Here is a 20,955-nt window from a genome sequence, read left to right as displayed (position 1 = left end):
CCTTTGGGGAATCAAACAGAACAAAATAATTCTGTTTAAATTTGTGGGCAAGCCAGAGTTACAGGGCTGTGAAGTAAGGACACATGTACAATTCTCTATTGCTGTGAAGGAGGAATGCAGAGATGGGGCGAGGGTGGAGGCTGAGGGGCAGGGCCCCTTGCCTGAAGAGTCTTGTGAAAGTCTGTCCTGATAGGTGGTCTCCAGAGTTAGGATTAAAGCAGCACTAACTGTATAAATCTGTCGGGCCTGAAGTTTCTGCTGCCTAAAATTTTATTTTTCTGATGTTTAGAGTAAAATGAATTTAATTAGAATGGAAATTTAGTAAAATGAATGTTAAGATGCTCTTTAAACAGACAGATATTACCCCCTACTTCATCCCCACCCCTAATACTACAAAGTTTGAAAATAGTGAGCCTTCTTAAACCAGGTTTCTAAAATGTATTGATATATATATATATATATATATATATATATATATATATATATTTTTTTTTTTTTTTTTTGTGGAAAGGTACTATTTATTAATACATTTCCATTTTTTTTTTCTACATTGCATTTTTAAAATGTTTAATTTTTCACTGGGTATTTGTACATCTTTTACCTCGTTTGAAATCCCTCAGTGACTTGGGTATTACATGAATTTTCATTTTAGAGATTAGGGATTGGGAAGTTAGAGATCACACACAGCTAGCTGATTTAGAACAGTGCCTTTCCTACTTCTCAAAATATTTTATATTTGTGGGTGTATTTGCTTATAAGAATGTATTCATTGGTGGTTGTCTAAAGAGACTTGTACTAAAATGTTAACAGTGCTTATTGTTGGATTTTTGATTTGGGGTTTGGGATTTTGATTTTTTAATTTTTATTTTTTATGCTTTGATCTGTATTGTTTGTATTTTCTAACATAGCGCATGTTATGTTATTTTCATAATCAGAAAAAATGAGAACTATACATTGAGTCCAAAGAAGTCCAGGGAAAGAGTATTGGAAGGAAAGTTGTGTGAACAAGTCATTTTTTCTCTGTAGACACGTCAAGTTCTTGAGGAGTTGACTGAGTTGCCTGTGATGGTGGAACTAGCCAGTGACTTCTTGGATAGAAACACGCCAGTCTTTCGAGATGATGTTTGCTTTTTCCTTAGTCAATCAGGTTTGTTAATTTAAGGTCTTGAAGGAAAGGAAAATTATTCTTTCTAATAATGCTAGCATATCTTGGCAAAAACTGGTATTGCAGATGACTTGAAAAATACAGATTTATTTTAATATTACATAATTCTTTATCAATTAGTAAAAGTGAAACTTGTATGTTCAAAGAGCTGAATTTTCAAAGACAGAGAAGGAAAAGAGATCCTAAAAAGCCTATTACTAATGTTTTATAAATTTATTATTTTAAGTGCATGTTGTATATTTAATTTAAAATAAATAATATTGTTGAAAGTGTGGTCAATCTGTTTTTGCATCTGAGAAACAGCATATGCTGAAACTGCTCTGTGTGTTACTTTTGTCATACTTATTACACAGGTGAGACAGCAGATACCCTGATGGGTCTTCGGTACTGTAAGGAGAGAGGTGCTTTAACTGTGGGGATCACAAATACAGTTGGCAGTTCCATATCAAGGGAGACAGATTGTGGTGTTCACATTAATGCTGGTCCTGAGATTGGTGTGGCCAGTACAAAGGTAAATTCTTGACTTATTTCTCTGGTGATTATTTAATCAAAGTGTTGGTAAAACAGATTACATCTGTAGATTAAACTATATCTTATTTTTCATTTGTTAGCAGTTGTAGAACTCATGTATTTTACTAATCATTGTAATTACTATAAGACTTAAGGATCAGTAATTGATAAAAAAAAAAAAACCCTTCCCCTGCACTCTTTGTGTTTAAAAGGGGCAAACTTACATCACATAAGTTCACTTTGGAAAGGTCTCTGTAGGGTGTCCCCCATTCATTACTTATAATCCTCCTACCAGGCACAGTGGGATATATAGTAAGTACATAACATCCCTTTTATTGATTATAGTTGGGAATTGGAAAAGTAACAAATTAGAAACGTGCAGTTTAATTCTAATAATTTTTGACATTTTTTTTTTTTTTTTGGCAGTACATGGGTATTTTTTAATATTTAGAGCAATTGCATTTTCTACAACCAGCAGAAACTTTTTCTTCCTTATTTTTTTTTTTTTTTTTTATGTTGAACTTTTGGAAATTTTATTTATTTTATTTATTTTATTTATTTTTTTTATTTTTATTTTTTTTTAAAATTTTATTTTGTCGATATACATTGTAGCTGATTATTGCTATAATTTTTGACATTTTAATTTATGTATTCATGGTTGCTAATAAATACATCAAAATGTACAGCCTAGCCAGTTAACTCAGTTGGTTAGAGTGCAGCATGGGTTTGGAACCCCTTGCCAGCCAGCCACCAAGACTAAAAAAAAAAAAAAAGAATCATAAAAAATAAAATGTATGTATTACCTCTGAAGGTTTTAAGGAGTACACCTTTGGTATAAAAATCAGCAATAAAAAAAAACATTTAAAAAATTTTTTAAGATTAGTATTATATGAAAGTGTCTGTTTCTCTTTAGATACTACATCTGTGGAGGTATAAAAGTTCTTTCATTTTTTTAAAAAGGCCTACTGAGACCACTTTGTCTTTTGAAATTGGGATATGCATAAATTTAGTAATAGTAATAAAAATAGGAATCTTAGAAAGTTGTATACTAAATGCAAAAGATGTTCTCTCTTCACAAGTGTAGTACTTTTTATGATTTCAAATTTTCAGTTTCTCATTATCTGTTTTTCTCCTTAAGTCTAATATTTCCTGCTAATTGTATAATAAGATGCTTGGGTATTGGTGGATTGGAATTTAATTAAAGGCTTGTGGAAGATGAGTTAATGTGAATGTAACCACATTTGAATTTTTTTTGCCTCTCATGGATAATTTTTTTGTGGAAAATTTGTGAGTCTTATGTATAAACTGAGTGAGGTTTTTATTTCTTGAGTATTTTGATATTTCTAATACTATAATTTGCAGATAGCTGCATCTTGAATTTTCTCCACATGGTAATTAAAACATGTAAAACATGTAAGATGTTTGTGCTTGGGTTTCCATCCTGTAGCTGAATAAGTAACCAGCTACCCTTAGCAGCAGCTTATGGATTTTTGGAGCAGTGTCCAGACTGACAGCTTTGATTGGAGGATTGGAATCCTAGGGCTCCTTTATCCATAACACATTGTTAAACAAGGGCTTCAACATGGTATATATGGGATATGGGATCATTAGACTGAATGGATGCTACTGACTTACCTTTTTATAAAACCTTTCTTGAACTGTGAGCTACCAAGGGAAAATACTGTGTTTTTGATTTCTAATTCTTTTGTTTATGAGAACTTTAATTTTCCTCGACATTTTATTATGATGATTGTCAAATATACAGCAGAGTTAAAAGAATTTTACATTAATACCCATATACCCACCACATAGATTCTACCATCAACCTTTTTTATACAGTTTTATTCCAGTATAATTTTATTCTATAACATTCACCAATTTTAATGTACAGTTTTAGTAAATGTATTTGGCTATGTAACTATCACCACAGTCCTGTTTTAGAAGACTGCACTCACCTTAAGTTCCTTTGTGCCCCTTTACAGTCAATCCTCACTCCTACACCCAGCCTCACATTCACCAACTACTGTTTTCTTTTACTGTATTATGCCATTTTCCAGAAATTTCCTATAAATGGAATTGTATAATATGCGTCTTTTGTGTCTGGCTTCTTTCATTTAGCATGAAGTTTTCTGAGATTCATTCACGTTATTTGTCTCAAGTAGTTCTTTCTTTTTGCAAGTTCTTTTTAAAAAAATCTTTTTATTTTGAAATAACTATAGATTTACAGGAAGTTGCAAAGATAGTACAGAGAAGTCTCATGAATCTTCACCCAGTTTCCCCCATTGGTTACATCGTATATAAGAAAATAAACATCTTTTTATAGTATATACTTTAATTTCTTTAAAAAATGACTCTGAAAAAATTTAGTTAAGTATGGCAGTTTAGTGTTACTTTCCTTTTTCTTGTATTCTAAAGTAATTCTGTTTTCTTCAACTGTCTTAGAGTTGGGCTTGGAGTTAATTAAAATAAGTTTTGGGATATTTAGTCATAGAGCACTTCTGAATGGTAAACCTGACTTTATATGTTAATGGTTAATCAAAGAAGTTGATTATTGATCTTGATCCCTGAGTTCAGTGATGGAACTAGCAGAAGAATTCTATGATCTTCTTTATGAATTCTCAACTTTGCCTGAAAAACTGTCAGGATTAAAGGGATATTACTGACTTTCTCATATATCAGACCATAGACAATTTGATATTTCTGTGGTAATTGATGGGGATAAATGTGCAGGTTCAGCAAATTTTATGTTATTGCAGGTGTTTAAAATTTCACCACAGTGCTGACTTTTGTTGATTTAAAAAAATAAACCAATGTAACTTTGTTTTTGGCTGAATAAAAAGAAAAGCCAAGTTTAAAAGTTCAGAGTCAAGATTTTCCTGGTAAATTCTTTCAAACCTCAGTAGATTCTAAATGTGGGGTATAGCTTATTTTTCTCCTAATTGGTTTCCTGGTATGTATCGATGAAATGAAAAATATGAAATTGAAATTGGAAATTAAACTGTAATAGCAATGCAGTGGAAAAATGCGTGCATTAAATTTACTCTGTTTAATATTTGTACTCAAAAACCAGGGTTGAGATGTTTTCATTCCCAGCAAAGAAACTCATGTTTTTAGAATAATATTTTTAGTTATGGGCCAGAGGAACTGCAATACCATTTATTTGATCGGTTTGGATTGGAAACAGTTTAGATATTACAGAGTCCAATATACTGAGTCTCTCCCTCTGCTCTGATAGTATATTTTGTGATTAACTGGCTTATTGAAAAGTAAACTATAGTAGGAAGAGGTAGACTAGGATGGACTGGAATTTAGAATATAGATGTGCTCATTAGACTCGTAGGCAAGGGACTCCAAATCCACTTCAGTGCTATAGAAAAAAAATTCCAATCTTCTGGTAGAACATAATAGAAGTACAGGGACAGATAATTGTGGAGGACCATATGAGCAGCTGGAAGTTGGGAAGTCTAGCAAGAGGAAACAGGGAGTCTCATTTAAAAAGTGGGAAGATAAGCAACATTAACAAACTGTGATTTTATTATAGTGGGAGTCTCATTATCCACATTATGACAGGAAACTATTCACTAATGAAGTGATCCCTCATCCAGGGAAGAGTAATAGGGATTCAGAATATAAGACACACACATACACACACACACACACCCCAGAATAAGTTTCCTGAAGTTAAAATTATACATAACACTGTAATTGACCATAGCACAGTAATCCTCACAATTTAATAATAAAAATGTTAGTTAAAGCTTCAAACACCTAAACATAAAAGTATTGGGTTAAAAAGATATCAGAACTATCATTAAGAAAGACTTATGAGAAAAAATTAAGATGATGAAAAATAGGGATAAAAATTTAGAAAGTGTGGCTAAAGTAATAATTAGAGGTAAATTCATAGCATTAAAATGCTTTATTTTCAAAGAGAAAATGAGCTAACTATTTAACTCAAAAAGAAAACAATAATACAGAAGGTGGCAAATAATAGAGAAAGATGAATGAATACATTACAAAACAGAAAGCTTTAGGACCTTCATCTCAGTGGGCCTCAGCTGTTCTTCTGGAACCTTCCTAGGATTTTATCTGTATTACTGTGATGCAGAAGCAGGAAAAAGTGGCCTTAGATTCTTCCTCAGCCTGATGTTTCACTGTGACTACCAATGGGTTAGCATTGGCTCTATGCAACCTATTTGTTAGTCTTGTTCTAGATTTTCTATCCAGTTTAATAAGAAAAATAAGTAAAATAATGGGAAAGGATAAAACAGAATTCTGCTTATTTGCAGTTATGATGGACTATCTGCAGAGTTTAAGAATATCAACTAAAGGACTTCTTAAAATGAATAGGAATTCAATAAGTGCTTTATATAAAAAATGTACAAAAAGCCTTTATAAGTAGAAAATATCTTGGGGAAGATTTGGGTGTGTATGTTGGAGGGGAATTCTCTTTTCAATAGCTATAAAAGTATGTTAAAATAACTTTAGTAGGAAATATGTAAGATGCTTTATAAATATTTGTCAAATAGATGAAAATGATATAACTTTGTAGACCTTTAAATTACTAGCACAAATTGATTAAAATGCCATATTTTTGGATGGGAAGATAATTTTGTAGAGAAATGACAGATCTGTGGGATAGAATCAGTAGTCCTGCAACATAACCCTAGTACGTCAAAGGACTCAGAATACAGGAAATGTCACAAACCAATAGAGAAAGGGTGAGGGGGAAATGGAAAATTGGCTATTTATAAAAATAAAAACAGAAACTAACACCTTGCACTAAAATTAATTCCAAATAGACTAAAAAAGAAAATGTTAAAAAAAAGGCAAATATAAAGGAACAATGAAAACAACAAAACTGAGAAAATTTAATAATAATAATAATAACACTTAACTGATGTTAGGATGTGGAAGGATTGTCTAAGCTTAAAAGTACTACATGAAAGTTAAAAATAAAACTATGTCAGTCAGCACCCATGTAGAAGGTAAACTCAAACTGAGAAAAAGTATTTGAAACATAACAATAAAGTCCTCTTAAGACCAATTTATAAAAACAGAAACCAAGAAAACACCAAGTTGAAAAACAGGTGAAGAACAACAAAGTTAATTCTCAAAAGAGAAAACATAAGTGGCCAACAAACATGAAAAAAATCTTAATTTTTTGGATTCAAGATGTGCGTGGTAAAGTAATAGTGAGCATCCATTGTCCAGGAGCCAAAATTGTAAAAATTTCTTAAAACGATAATTCTCAATATTTTACAGATTGTGGCAGACAGGCACATCTCACATTCGCATATAGCTAATGAGAATTAAAATAGTCTTGGTGGTATGACTGCAAGTTTTAAAATATTCACAATTCTGTAGCCTAGGAAAATAAATTTTTTAGTTTAAGCTTTCATTAATAAAATTTAGTGTGTTTTGAGCCTATATATCAAGTGTTATGCTGAGTGTTTTACATTTGTCTTATTTAATTATCATGATAATCTTGTGTCATGTGTATTGAACAGATGGGGTGTCTGAGGCCTATAGAGATGAAAACTGCTCAAGGTTATTACACACCACTAAAAAGAGAGAGAGGGTTCTGTTGGGAAAATGTCTAATGTTAATTGGGAGTAAAAGCAACTTATGAGATTGTACCTGCTAATAATTCTCTTAACAATGTAAGGAAAGAGAAAAGAAAAACACAGTAAAAACTAGAAGGCAGTATTCACAAATGTTATTAACAGCATATTATTAATGTAATTATAGTGTAATTATTCCTATTAATTAGTAGAATTGGAGATAATTCTTATTTACTTTTCTGCAGTTGAACTTTCTTTCTTATTTTTAGCCAGACTTAAAAAAAGTACCCCAAGGAGAATCCTTGCCTTCTGATTTACACCAAAAACTTAATTTGGTGGGGCACATGCAGATTTACTCTCATCTCATTTTCCTTTGGCATGTTTCTTTTCCTTGTTTCCTTGGGGTATTAGGTATTTCATAAGCATCCAATGCATTGTAAGATGTTTTGTTTTTGTATCTGAGAAATAAAGTTTAATTTGTTCAAGATTCGGAAAAGGAGAATAATGATAGGTTTCCCAAGTACTGCTTCAGTTCACTGTTATTAACGTTTTTAAAAGATAGGCAATATGTACTGTAAAACCAATGGGAATTTTATTTTTATCTTTTTTAAAATTAAAAGTTCCAAGTTCTTAAGATGGAACTGCAACTAATTCTGCTTTTTTTTGTGGTGTTTCAGGCTTACACCAGCCAGTTTGTGTCCCTTGTGATGTTTGCCCTTATGATGTGTGATGACAGGATCTCCATGCAAGAGAGACGCAAAGAGATCATGCTTGGGTTGAAACGGCTGCCTGGTATGAAGACATTCACATATTAAACTTTTCTTGTCTAAGGGAGTGGGAAAGGGGTGAAATTCTCTTCTTATTCTTAAAGCTGTGGCTTGTAGTTGTTTAGTCAATAAGATCTTTCTACTTTTGCTCGCAAGCATTAAAAAATCCCACACTGATAACACAGAAGAATAGAAACACTGGTCTTTTGTTGGTTGCTACCAATATATTATTGCTATTATATCTGTTTAGTTTATTGTCCCTTTTTCATGGATTTTGCTAATATTCTTAACAGATTTGATTAAGGAAGTACTGAGCATGGATGATGAAATTCAGAAATTGGCAACAGAACTTTATCATCAGAAGTCAGTCCTGATCATGGGACGAGGTTATCATTATGCTACTTGTCTTGAAGGGGCACTGGTGAGTTTTCTCACTTATAATTAATTTCAGTCTATTGACTTATGGACCTGGCATGTAGTCAGAGTTTTAGATTGAATGAATAAATAGTTGGAACTTTTAAAAGTGTCTCTGATTCATGCATTGTGATTTCTTTACCTTGAGAAAGTGAAACAGAGAACTTAATTCAAAAGTGAAAATCAAGAAGAATACGTATTAACATAATAACTGGGGTTTAGCAATTATTTTGGGTTAATTAGTTCAAATATGAATAAAATAAAACAAGTTCTCTAGATAAGAAATTTGAGGTCAAACATGAAGCAAGTGGGAGAACAGTTACAAAGAAATATGAATATGTTCATGATAATCTAAAATGTTCAAAAAGTCCTTGTGAAGCTTTAAAATTTCCAATTGCATGTTATAGAAATAATGATTTATTAACTTGTTAGCTGTATTGACAGATCCTTTAATACTTTTTGGATAGATGGTGACTTAACATGTCAGATGCTTTGTATAATATATACTTAAGGAAGGATTTTTGAAAAATGAACTGAAGACTAATATGGTTCTTTCCTATTAGAAAATCAAAGAAATTACTTACATGCACTCTGAAGGTATTCTTGCTGGTGAATTGAAACATGGTCCTCTGGCTTTGGTGGATAAGTTGATGCCTGTCATTATGATCATCATGAGAGATCACACTTACACCAAGTGTCAGAATGCTCTGCAGCAGGTGGTGGCTCGGCAGGTAAGTCAGGGGGCACTGTTAGGCGCTGTTGGAGATCTAAGAGGGGTTACTAAAGCTTATCTGATTTCATGACATTTAAAGTGATAGACCAGGGCCAGAGAGTTAACTTACAAAACATGTTTACACTCATTTTGGAATACAGCCTTTTAGATTTATGTATGAGGAATTAAATTCTTAGAGTTTTGAGGGAACCCAGCTCATAGATCTCATACAACCAAGACCAAAACTGAGGTCTTGGTCTCCAAATCCTGTCTTCTCTCAATTAATATATACTGTTCCCTTTTAATTTGTATTCTTAAATATATATTTCAGAAGAAACCTAACATTTAGATTTTACATTAATATTATGAGTGTTGTGCTTAATTGAATTTTCTTCAGATTTGTTGGCTTTATATATAAATCTCCAAAAATATTATTCACTGAGCACAATATAATGGTAATGAACTTGAGCTTCGAAGATAGGCAGACCTGGATCCGATTACTGAGCCTGGTAGTTTTTAGTTGTGTGAGTTTAAACAAATTACTGAATTCCCACAAAACTTGTTTCTCAGCTATAACCCAGATCAGTCAGACTTAACCATACAGGTTCGTGAGATTAAATAAATTTGTCGGTGAGGCCACGTGGGTTATGTAGTGCAAAATTTGCACATTCATGTATTATAATACTACATTTGCTAAACAGTGATTATATGTGCATGTGTGTGTGATTTTCTTTCCCAGGGACGCCCTGTGGTGATTTGTGATAAGGAGGATACTGAAACCATTAAGAACACAAAAAGAACGATCAAGGTGCCCCACTCAGTAGACTGTTTGCAGGGCATTCTCAGCGTGATCCCCTTACAGTTGCTGGCCTTCCACCTTGCTGTACTGAGAGGCTATGATGTAAGTGATCTACAGAAATCACTTACCACTGCAGAAATCTTGGGTTGTTTTCTTTACCTGGATATATTCTGATAGTTTTCATACTAAATTTTTAATAATAGCATTTGAGAAATCCATCAGATATATATCTGTTTCTAATTATATTTTCGTGGCCCAATTTGTAGATTACATCACAGCTTCTTCTTACTCATAGAATTCGAAGGAACCTTGGAGGTCACCTCCAAGATTGTGGCTCTCCTTGGGAAATTTCCATCTGTTTTCTTAGTATAACCCTGTGTTTCTTAAAAGGGTAGGTATTGACATTCTGGGCAGGACAATTCTTTATTGTTTAGAACTGTCTCACACATTGCAGGACTTTTAGCATTTCTGGTCCCCAGTCATTGTGGTAACCAAAAATCCTGCTCTTATATTTCTAGTAGTGTCCCCCGTGAGGGCGTCCACCTCTATAGAAGACCATGGATTTCTTCCTGTGTGAACTGATACCCTTAGAATTCTTTTTCCTAACTTAATTCAGTTTTTTTCAAGTTACGTTATATTATTATTTTTTCTAAACTAATTCTTTGTAGTCTATACTGAAGATGATTGATAAACATATTGTTTTCTGTTTTATAAACAAAAATAATTTGCTTATAGCACCCTCCTCCCCTGCCCCCAATTTGTATAATTTCTCAAATCTTGTTCTTTTTTGCAGGTGGATTTCCCACGGAATCTTGCCAAATCCGTAACTGTAGAGTAAAGAGCATCTGAAACTCTGGGCGACTGAGCAACACTAGACACCTTTTGTATTTAAGACCTTGATTTAAAATATCACCCCTTGAAGACTTTTTTAGTAAATCCTTATTTATATGTCAGTTATAATTATTCCACTCAATTTGTGATTTTTGTGAAATTACCTCTTATATTTTTCCAGTAATTTGTGGGGGAGTTAGAATAATGACATCTATATTGGAATCTGTATCAGAAAGATTTTAGCTGTTGTTTGCTTTCAATAATGCTGAGTATTGAATTTCTGGGCCCTCCATATCAATCTGAGAAGATTGTTTGTTTTTAAAATAACTGGCATTTGTTTTACCATGCTTCTGTTCATTCAGACCAATGAAAGAGTACTGCATTTAGTTGGAATATCTAAAGCCCGTGGCAATGGATGCTAATACTTGGATGTTTAATGAAGGTTTTGCTTAAGTTATATATAAAGAGAAGATGCTGTGATTTATTTTGAAACTTGTTTATGCTTTGTTTTTAGATCAAACTTGTTAAATGTAAAAACTGAAAACTTTTCTGGGTGGGATTTATATCTTAGTTTGATTATCCTTATTTCTCAGACTTGTTGCCTGTTATCTGTAGGGGGAGGTAATTGAGGAAGCAAAATATTAGTGCATTGGTGTTCTCCAACCCTTAACAGAACATATTTGCATAATTTTATAGCACAGACTTTAAATTTGAGCTGCTTTGAACAACTGACAATGTGATTTTAAATTTGAAGATGGGATGTGTACATATTGGGTGTCCTCTTCTTGTTTTTTCATCTCCTAAAAGTGGTTTTTATTTCCTTGTATCTGTAGTCTTCTATTCTTTAAGTGACTGCTGAATGAAACATTTTATCTTGTTCTTTGAAATTGCAACACAGAGCTGCTATCAAATGTTTCAAATTAAGTCAATATTAATATATTCATTATTCTTTTCAAGTTTGTCCCAAGGAAGAATTTCCTGCAGTTAATTTTAACTTTCCTTTACTGCCTCGTTGGATAAAATTAGTCCCTTAGTGCCAGTTTGGAAGTTCTTTGCAATTGTTCGGAAGATTTGCCAGTCTTTGACTAATCTTTTGACTCTAAATGTGTATGGTAGCTAAATGTGTGATAGGCATCAAATTTAGTATTACTTCTTAAGTATTTTTTCTCTCTGTATTTGCTGTGCTCTACCCCTGAAATATATTTAGGAATGAAGAAGATAAAAATAAAGTGATAATTGAGGTGCCTTCAGCTGGTTAGTGTCAGAAATGGAAGTTGATGATTTGGATTAAAGTATTTAAAGTAGAGTACTAGTTTGACACCTCAAAAATTGTGAGTTATAATTCCCTCATGGAGCTTTTGGGGCCAGATCTTGGGGGCTAGGAGAGTGTGTTTATGTTTTGGTTAAGTCCTTCTCTTTCAAAAGTTTTCACTTTTAGATTGTGAAGGTGAGGTATTTATTTAGCACAATTATTTAAGTTCAGTCTTTTGTTTGTTTGTTTGTTTGTTTGAACTTCTTGATGAAGTTAGATTTTCTAATAGCTATTATTGCTGCAAGAGAAGCATAGAATTCTGCTTGTGTGTTAGGGTTAGAGAAAGAATTGGTATATTTTAAGATAATTTGAAAGGACTCTCATAGACCTGATTGTTTTTAAAAATGAAGTAGGGTCACTACTTACATCACATATATAGCTACGATAGCTATATGTATCTACCTTAATTGTTTCTAAGATTATTTTGTGTAAACTTGCTAGTTTTAACTAGTATGTATATAGTGTCATTTCCTATGTTTGGCATATTTGCATTTTACAAACACGATTTGTATGGGTTTGTAGCATTTCTTAATGTCTAACGTTTGATTCACCATTCTAAGTTAAAATTAATATGTGAACTCAGTTATTAGTTTGCATAATCTCTGTCTCCCTCTGTGTGTCTCTCTCTAAAACACACACATTCTCACTGTCTCACACTGCAAGCTAGGATAAGTTTTAAACTGAATATTAAAAGCCAAAATTAAGAACGAAGAAGTGATATTTTCCAAACAAACATAGTTTTTTCTCCGTCTCCCTTCTTCTTGCTCTCTACCCCATCTGATATGATGGCTTTTAAATGCTTTTATAAATTAATTCTTAACACAAAAAAGATATTGTAAGTAAGCAAGCATGCTAAGTAATGAGCATGCCCAATTAAAATCAATATAATACAGGATAAGAAAATCTGATTTTTTAAAAGAGATGTTCTCCAAAAGGAGCCCTTTATATAAAAAGTTCTTTCTTGTAGTACATTTAAGGTTTGAACTCACTCATATATAACTTAGAGTTCCTTATCCCATAAATCCTTTATGAGCAGGGGGACGTGTAGCATCTAACACGTCTTAGTAAATGATTGTGACCTTGGAGTCAGTTTTTCTATCTTAAGATCATTTATGCCATAAGAATAAAAGATAAGAGAAAAATTAAAGTTAACTTTTTAGTTTGTTATGACTATGTCAGCAAGTGTTTATTAATACCTGTCATGGGCAAGTCACTATGCTAGGCACTGCAAATTAGAACAGTGTTCTAATCTTCTTTAGAACAATGTCTGTTTGTTCCTGGATGGACTCATCACTAGTGAAGACTAGGTTCATTGGAAGGCACAGGGTGAGAGAGTGGAAGGATGGAATTGAGCTGAGTTGTTAAATGCTGTGAGTGGATTTGTTTACTTAAAGGCCCAGTTATGAACATGAACCCCAATTTTGCGGTGTAACATGTTCATAAGAAGTGAAATATGTTGGTAAAGTAAGCTGTTGTCACAGGCAGTAAATGATCCAAAGGTCTATAATAGTAGTCATTAATATGCACAGATGAAAAAGAATCAAGCATTACTACTACTAAAAGAGAACTGACGTATGGAGATGTGCAGATGGGGCTATTGGTTGGAGACCTAATGCAGGTTTTCTCTCTTAGGTTTCTTAGAAGGTTATTTCTGAGATAATATTGTCTTATCCTTTTGAATGCAGGTCTCTTGTCTTGAGTTAGTTCTGAGGATGGGAGGAAAGGAGCTTTTTTTGGCTCCTTGGTAACATTCCTCTGACATTTCTATTACTCTTCAAAGAAAGAAACCAACCAAAATATTTGCTTTAATAAACACATTTTAAGAAGTCCTTCGGGGTCAGTTTTTTCTGTAATTTTTTTTTTTTAAATTAGGACATCCTATAGCAATAAAAGAGAAAAACTAATTTTAACTGTTTATTGTATGCTATAACTTACGTGATCTTTCTAAAAAAGCACGTCATTGAAAAGTAATTTATTGAAAAAGAATTTATAGCTCACATTGAATTTGTGAAGGCCAAAGAAATTGAAGAGACTGGTAAAGGTATTTTAGTTTTATGATATCCACATATTTAGTAAATTTTGTGTACAAAAATACCAGGCCAAGTGCTTTACCCATTGGAAACATATTTCAAATTACTTTGTTTTTGCTGTTAGAGTCTCAAGTTTAGAAGTTTAACACTTAAATCAGTTTTTTCGCACTATATTTAGAGATTGTTAATATTTCAGTATCTGCATAGCTTGATGAATTTAAACATATCTTCATATCTGTGACAGTGACAACCAGTAAGACTGATAACATTAGCTTCAAACCAGTAGTATCCAGGGTTAAAATAAAAATCATAGTTAAATAACAAGAAGATTGTACAGTTGTGCCATTATTAACTTGTAAGTCTGTAATAGGTTGATATCAAAATGTTATATAATATACCATAAATGACTGAGAACATTTTAGGAAATTACCAAATTACCTTTCTTACTATACTAGTTTTTAGAATGACTATAGAAATGACCCTGTTAGCTTTTTGAATGTTCAGTGGTTGAATGTGTTTTTGCTTAAATAAAACATTTAGTGTTTGTATAAATTATACTTTTTGTGAGATGCAAATTTTAGAATCATCCTTGCTTTGTTTTGGATTTTTGTTCTTTGAAGTGAATGTTTAGTTTACTGAGCCGGATTGGTCATTTCTTCCTCATGTCTTGTTAAGTCCAGTGATTCTAAGCTTGAACTATGAATAAATTACCAAAAACTTGCTGAGAATTTAATTTTGAAGCAATTTGCCAACATATGAACCTTATACATGTGTGTAGTTGTGTTAAAAATTGTATTGTACTAAGAATGTAGCCCAGTGTTTACTTAGTTGTTAGTAAACATTTCTGATGCCAAAAATTTATTCATTACTGTTTCTTTTAAGAATATGAAAAGATTGCATAACATTATCAAAAGCCACAATTCCTACCACAATCTCTCAATTGTTTAGAAAGGATTGTTAGATAAAACAAAGGCTGTACTCTCTCAGATATCACATTCCACAGATATACTTTCCCAAGTCTTTAAAAAATTTTTTTGCAATAATGTGTTGTTTATAGCAAATTTCCAGGGTATATGCAGTGATTAAAAACTTTAAGTGTATTGATAGTTTCAAAAGAAGAATATTTAAGGTGAGTGAATAGCAAGATAATCTAAAGTTTCTGTAATATCTGGCAATCTGTTAATCATAGAACAAAGATTCCATTAACAGAGTCTTTTTATAAGCAGCAGCCTAGAATCTCTATCCCTAATGCTTACAGCACTTGCTGCTTTGCAGGAGACAGTTGTCAGGGTAGTTTGAATGAATAGATGTGCTGTTTTGCCTTCCTGTAGAATTGAACCCATCCTCATCTCTCCTCTCCCTGCTCCCTTGCCCTCACCTCTCCTACCACTTGTTCAGCAGCACAGCCTAAGGCTGCCCCACCAAAATGGATCACTTTTTCCACAGTCTACATTTTTGACATAAAATTCAGCTTTACTTCTAGTGAACACTTTTCTTTAATTTCTCCTCAATTGGCTGTTAGTAAGTATTTACTGAGTGCTTACTAAAGGCCAAGAAATAATTTCCCTAAAAACTGAGGTCATTTTTCAGAGGAGTGGTATTTAGAGAAAAATAAACTTTTTTGAATGAGGGAAAGAAGTAAAGGTTAAAATTTCTCATTAATCTGAAGTAAAGGTTAAATTTCTCTCATTAATTTGAAAGTACATAGTTTTCCCCCTTTTTTAGATGATGTAAGAGTTTTATTAGCTTAACAAGCATGCAGGAGCAATAAATTGATCTTGTGATAAAACATAGGAAAGTTACCAGATTTTAGGTTATTTAATCTGCTGACCTCTTCCTATGTAGTATATATGTCATAAGATAAATTCATTATTATTTTTGTTTAGCATGTGTAAAAAACACTTTATTTCCATGGTTGAAATACATATTTGTGAACTTCATGTTAACATGATTATGAAACTCCGGGGTTCACTTATGCATTTTCTCGTAGAGAATGCTGTTATATAGCCATATTTTTCTTTTTATGCTCAAGAGATTTTGAACATGAAGTATGGATATATAATTGAAAATATGGATGCAAAAATGGATCTTGTAAACAATTAGAAAAGTGCTCTTTGGGTAGAAGTATACTTATTTCCTTTCCATTCATTTATCAGTCTGCCTCTACATAGTTGTATAAAATTAAGACTGTTTATGCTTATTAAGATGAAAGCAATTGGCATATTTTCATAGGCTTTTAATCTCTGCAGTATACTGAGTATTTAGAAGCATCCAAAAGTTCATAAGCCAGAACCACCAAATAAATTATATCATGAAAATTATATCACAGACATACCAAAAAATTTTTAACAGCTGTTGAAATCTTGGTATCTTTAGGAGTTAATTTTTGCCTCTGTTACTCTACTTTGTATGCTTTCAAATGCAAATAAATGTAGTGAAGTCTTGGAAGGAAAATTGCCAGAATCCTCAAAGCATATAATCATTGAGAATTTCAGACCCATTATACCTAAAAGACAAATGAAGGAAAGAGTATTGTGAACTGGGTATAACCCCTTGGTTCTTAACTAAAATGTACTTAATTTGTGAGACCCAAAGGTTGATATCCATTAATTTTAGATTGTTGTAATATCCAGCATGCAAAGGCCTTGATGTACCAGTATTATTACAATTTGTTTCTGTCAATAGCTCCCTTTCAGGTGACATGCTTTTCCTCATTCCAGTATGACTTCAGTCATAGGTGTTTTACTATGGCAGGTTCAATGTGAGATAAACTGGTTAGAAAGCTTGATCCATTGTCTTCAAGTAATGCCCCTAATGTGATGGAAAATATCTGAGATAATAAAGGCTTAGTTTCCAGGCAAGAGAAATAACATTGCATTAAATTCTGAGCTTTTTTTCCTGTTAAACTTGAATGTGTCTAGCCAGTTTGATTTATGGGGGCTTTTGGTTTTTTCCTATTGTACTTATATGTAGAATTGTTTTGCATCAAATAGATATTTGCTTTGAAGTTTATCTCTTGCTTTCTTAATTTTATATTTATCCTTTGAATAAAATAGAAAACCCAATATTGATTTTATTATTAATTTACTTCCATTGTTGCTACATAGGAACTGTGGGAAATCTTTGTCAGATTTCTCTTTTGTTCTTGGTTGTTAACTTGCATCTATGTGGTGTTACTAAAGTTTAAAGCATTTCTTTGAAAAAAATTAATTTTGAAACTTTTTCATATATGTAGGTATTTTTGGTGCTTCAAGTGAAGTGGAGAGTATGCTGGCCTCTGAATACAGAATTGACTTGACTGACAACAACATTAGTAGCTGAAATGCTTTGATTTGTTTTCTCAGCAGGGTCAGATTTGTATAAATTGGTTTGCATATTCCTGGTTCTTCCAGGGACAGGATCAGAAATGAAGGAGAGTGACTGGGATTTCCCTGGGACAGAGAAAAGCTAGCTGACTAGGAGACACATTGGTCTCCACAACTTGATCTTTGCAACAGTGTGATGTTCCCAGGTCAGTGGTTCTCAACTCCTTTGGGCTTAATATGCTGAAACCAAGTGAGGACAGCTCTGAACATGTTGACAATCATCCTATCAGAAAATAGAGCTGATTTTTAATTTTATTGTTTTTAAAATTAAAGAACCTATCCATGGCTTGGCTTGTGCCCAAATGAGATGCCTAAAAACTTGGATCATTATTTAAATGGATAATCCTTTCACAAAATTTAACAGCAAACTCTTTTCCACTCTCTTACCTTGTTCTGTCCAGTATACTGGGTTTACTGTGTACACAGATCATAAGAGAAGTACCTGTGGAAAAATGAACTTCACCAAAACAACATACTTACTTCACAGTGCCTATGCACAATGATTTTATCATAGTTGCTTAATAAAATACTTGCTGACCTACATTATACAGTAAAATATTATAAAGCCCTTTTTATTATGTGGGATGAGGGTAAATAACCAACATAATAAACTTGGACTTTGTTAAGTTAAAAATGCTTGTTAAAAATTTTATGATAACAACTAAAAGATTACAATTAGAGGATATAGTTTCCAAAGTGATAGAGGGAAAAAATGGAATTTGGAAAATAAACTCAAATACATTGGTAATAATCACCACAAATATAGTACATATATCTAAAATATAGGCACACAGAAAAGTTGAATTGTGAAAGGATGGAAAAAGGTATAATAGGCAAATCCTAACCCAAGTAAAGCTGGGGAGCTATATTAATATGACAAGATAGACTTTAAGTAAAAACACATTACTAGAAATGATGTAGCTGCTGTGAAAAAGAGTTTGGCAGTCCCTCAAAAAGTTAAACATAGAATTACCATGTGATCCAGCAATTTTACTCCTAGAGGAGTATATGCCCAGTAGAATTGAAAATATGGACTCATACTTGTACACCAATGTTTGTAGCAACATAATTCATAGTAGCCAAAATATGGAAACAAGTCAAATGTCCATCAACAGATGAATAGATAAACAAAATGTGATGTATGCACATACATACAATGGAATATTATTCAGTCATAAAAAGGAGTGAAGTCCTGATACATTACAAAACATGGATGAACCTTGAAAACATTATGCTAAGTGAAATAAGCCAAAGACATATTGTATGATTCCACTTATATGAAATATCTAGTATCAGCAAATTCATAGAAACAGAAAGCAGATTAGAGGTTAATGGGCTGGAGGGAGTGGGGAATGGGTAGTTACTGCTTAATGGGTATAGAGTTTCCATTTGGGGTGATGAAAATTTGAAAATAGTGGTGATGGTTGCACAACATTGTGAATGTAGTTAATGCCACTGAATTGTACAATTAAAAATGGCTAAAATGGGGGGCTGGCCAATTAGCTCATTTGGTTAGAGTGTGGTACTGATAACACCAAGGGCCAGGGTTCGATCCCTGTATCAGCCAGCTGCCAAACCAAAAAAAAAAAAAAAAAATGCATATTTTATGTTATATATATTTTACCACAATTAAAATAAAAAAGGCTTGTTACAAGCAAAAATTGTCATCAAGTAATGATAAAAGTTTCAATTCAACAGGCATTGTGAGGCTTTAAAAATTTTTGCCATTGTATAAATTTTTGTATCATGATTTTAATTTATATTTCCTTGATTGTTAATAAGTTGAGCATCTTTTCATATGTTTATTGATTGCTTTTTTAAAAAAAATTTATAAAGAACAGAAATTTATTTCTCATAGTCATGGAGGCTGGAAAGTCCAAGATCAAGGCACTGGCGAGTTTGGTGTCTAGTCTGTGGAGAAGAGGAACACTGTCCTCACATAGCAGAAGATGGAAGGGCAAGTGAGCCCAACTCTGTGCCTAGCCTCTTTATAAGGGCCTTCATCCCATTCACAAGACCCCACAGTCCCCCACGCCTGCACCTGCACATACCCACACACTCTCACAGACCAAGGGCCTGCTAAGTGACCCTTCTGCTTCTCATTGCCCTCTGCCCTTCCCATCCTCCCTGCCCCATGCTGAGAAAGCCTTTCAGAGCATGAACCAGTGCAAGGCTCTGATCCCTGGGGTAGGGTTGGGGCCTCCCCTCCATGGCTCAGGTGAGGGATTGAGCACTCAGAGATTAGCAACTGCACAAAGTCAACAGCCAGCCAGAAGCAGACTTGGCCATACTCAGAGGGCCTGGGGCAGAACCAGGTGATGGGAGCACCTGCCTCAGTTTCCACATCTGCAATAAACCCTTGGGGGAGCCATAGAGTAAATGAGATGACACAGATCAAGGGTTCTGCAAACCTGAGAGTGGCCAGTGGATGGGAAGGTGTTTTATTGAGGCATAAAGGGTAGGGAGTGTGGCCCTGGACTGGAGCCCAGCTGGACCTTGCTCCCACACCTGCAGGCCCCACTATCCTTTGCCTCAGTTTCTTCATCTACAAGGACCGACTTGTGGGGGTGCACAGTGACCAGCCCTCACACCCTACTGCCTGCATGTGGCCCCTGTGACTGTGGCTCTCTGCTTGTTTTTTTAGTGTCTGATCAAGTGTTTTTATAATCGGTTTTTTAAAATTGGATAATCTTTTATTTACTTTTTAATCTGTAGGGGTTCTTTACATATTCTAGATTCTAGTTCTTTTTCTGTTATGTGTATTACAAATATGTTCTCCCCCTTGTGACTTGTCTTTTAATTCTTTTTGGTATTGAATAGATGTTCTTAACTTTAACAGAATCAAATTTATCAATTTTTTCCCTTCATGGTTAGTGCTTTTATGTGACTTGTTCAAGAAATTCTTTTTCATAGGTCTTAAACACATTCTCCTATAATATCTTCTAAAACCCTCATAGCTTTGCCTTTCATCCTTGGGTTTTTAGTCCAACTGGAATTGATTTTAAGTTTGGTGTTAGATAGGGACTAATTTTAACTTTTTTTTTTTTAATGTGGATACCCTATTTCTCAGGACTATTTATAAAAATCAGTCATCCTTTCCCAATTTCTCTGTATCTCCCACCTCACTTCTTATATCAAGTGTTTATATGAGTGCACCTGTTTTCAGGAGCTATTTTTCTCTGCACCATTTCAACAGTCTGCATTATGCAGCTTTATAAAATGTCGATTTCTGGTAACCCTCCTCCCGTCATTGTTTCTCTTCGAGAATGCCTTGGTTATTCTTTTCTTTTTGCATCTATGTAGAAATTTTAGAAACAACTTGTCAAGTTACACACTACTGAGTTTTTTATTGGGATTGCACTAATTTTATAGATGAATATGGGAAAAATTGACAGTTTTACTGTATTGAGTCTTCCAATCTATGTACATGGTTTGAGCACCTCTCTGCTTATGTAAGTCCCATTAGTGACTCTACATTTCTATAAT

General features: G+C 33.3%; 1 protein-coding gene across 2 annotated transcripts in view; it reads left to right on the top strand.

The window, feature by feature from the left end:
- The window catches only part of GFPT1 (glutamine--fructose-6-phosphate transaminase 1), a 53,445-nt gene extending 38,484 nt beyond the window's left edge, over positions 1-14,961 (top strand). For both annotated transcript variants that reach the window (XM_063077998.1, XM_063077997.1), the window contains 7 exons: positions 1,027-1,147; positions 1,519-1,676; positions 7,917-8,031; positions 8,300-8,427; positions 8,984-9,151; positions 9,872-10,033; positions 10,725-14,961. In XM_063077998.1, coding sequence (XP_062934068.1) covers positions 1,027-1,147; positions 1,519-1,676; positions 7,917-8,031; positions 8,300-8,427; positions 8,984-9,151; positions 9,872-10,033; positions 10,725-10,769 — 897 coding nt within the window. In that variant the 3' untranslated portion in view covers positions 10,770-14,961. The remainder of the gene's footprint in view (positions 1-1,026; positions 1,148-1,518; positions 1,677-7,916; positions 8,032-8,299; positions 8,428-8,983; positions 9,152-9,871; positions 10,034-10,724) is intronic.
- The last annotated feature ends 5,994 nt before the right edge of the window (positions 14,962-20,955 follow it).

Source organism: Cynocephalus volans, chromosome 14, assembly GCF_027409185.1.
Source record: "Cynocephalus volans isolate mCynVol1 chromosome 14, mCynVol1.pri, whole genome shotgun sequence".
NCBI lineage: Eukaryota > Metazoa > Chordata > Mammalia > Dermoptera > Cynocephalidae > Cynocephalus > Cynocephalus volans.
The sequence above is the reverse complement of the archived record's forward strand: the minus strand, read 5'-3'. Positions and strand labels throughout refer to the sequence as shown.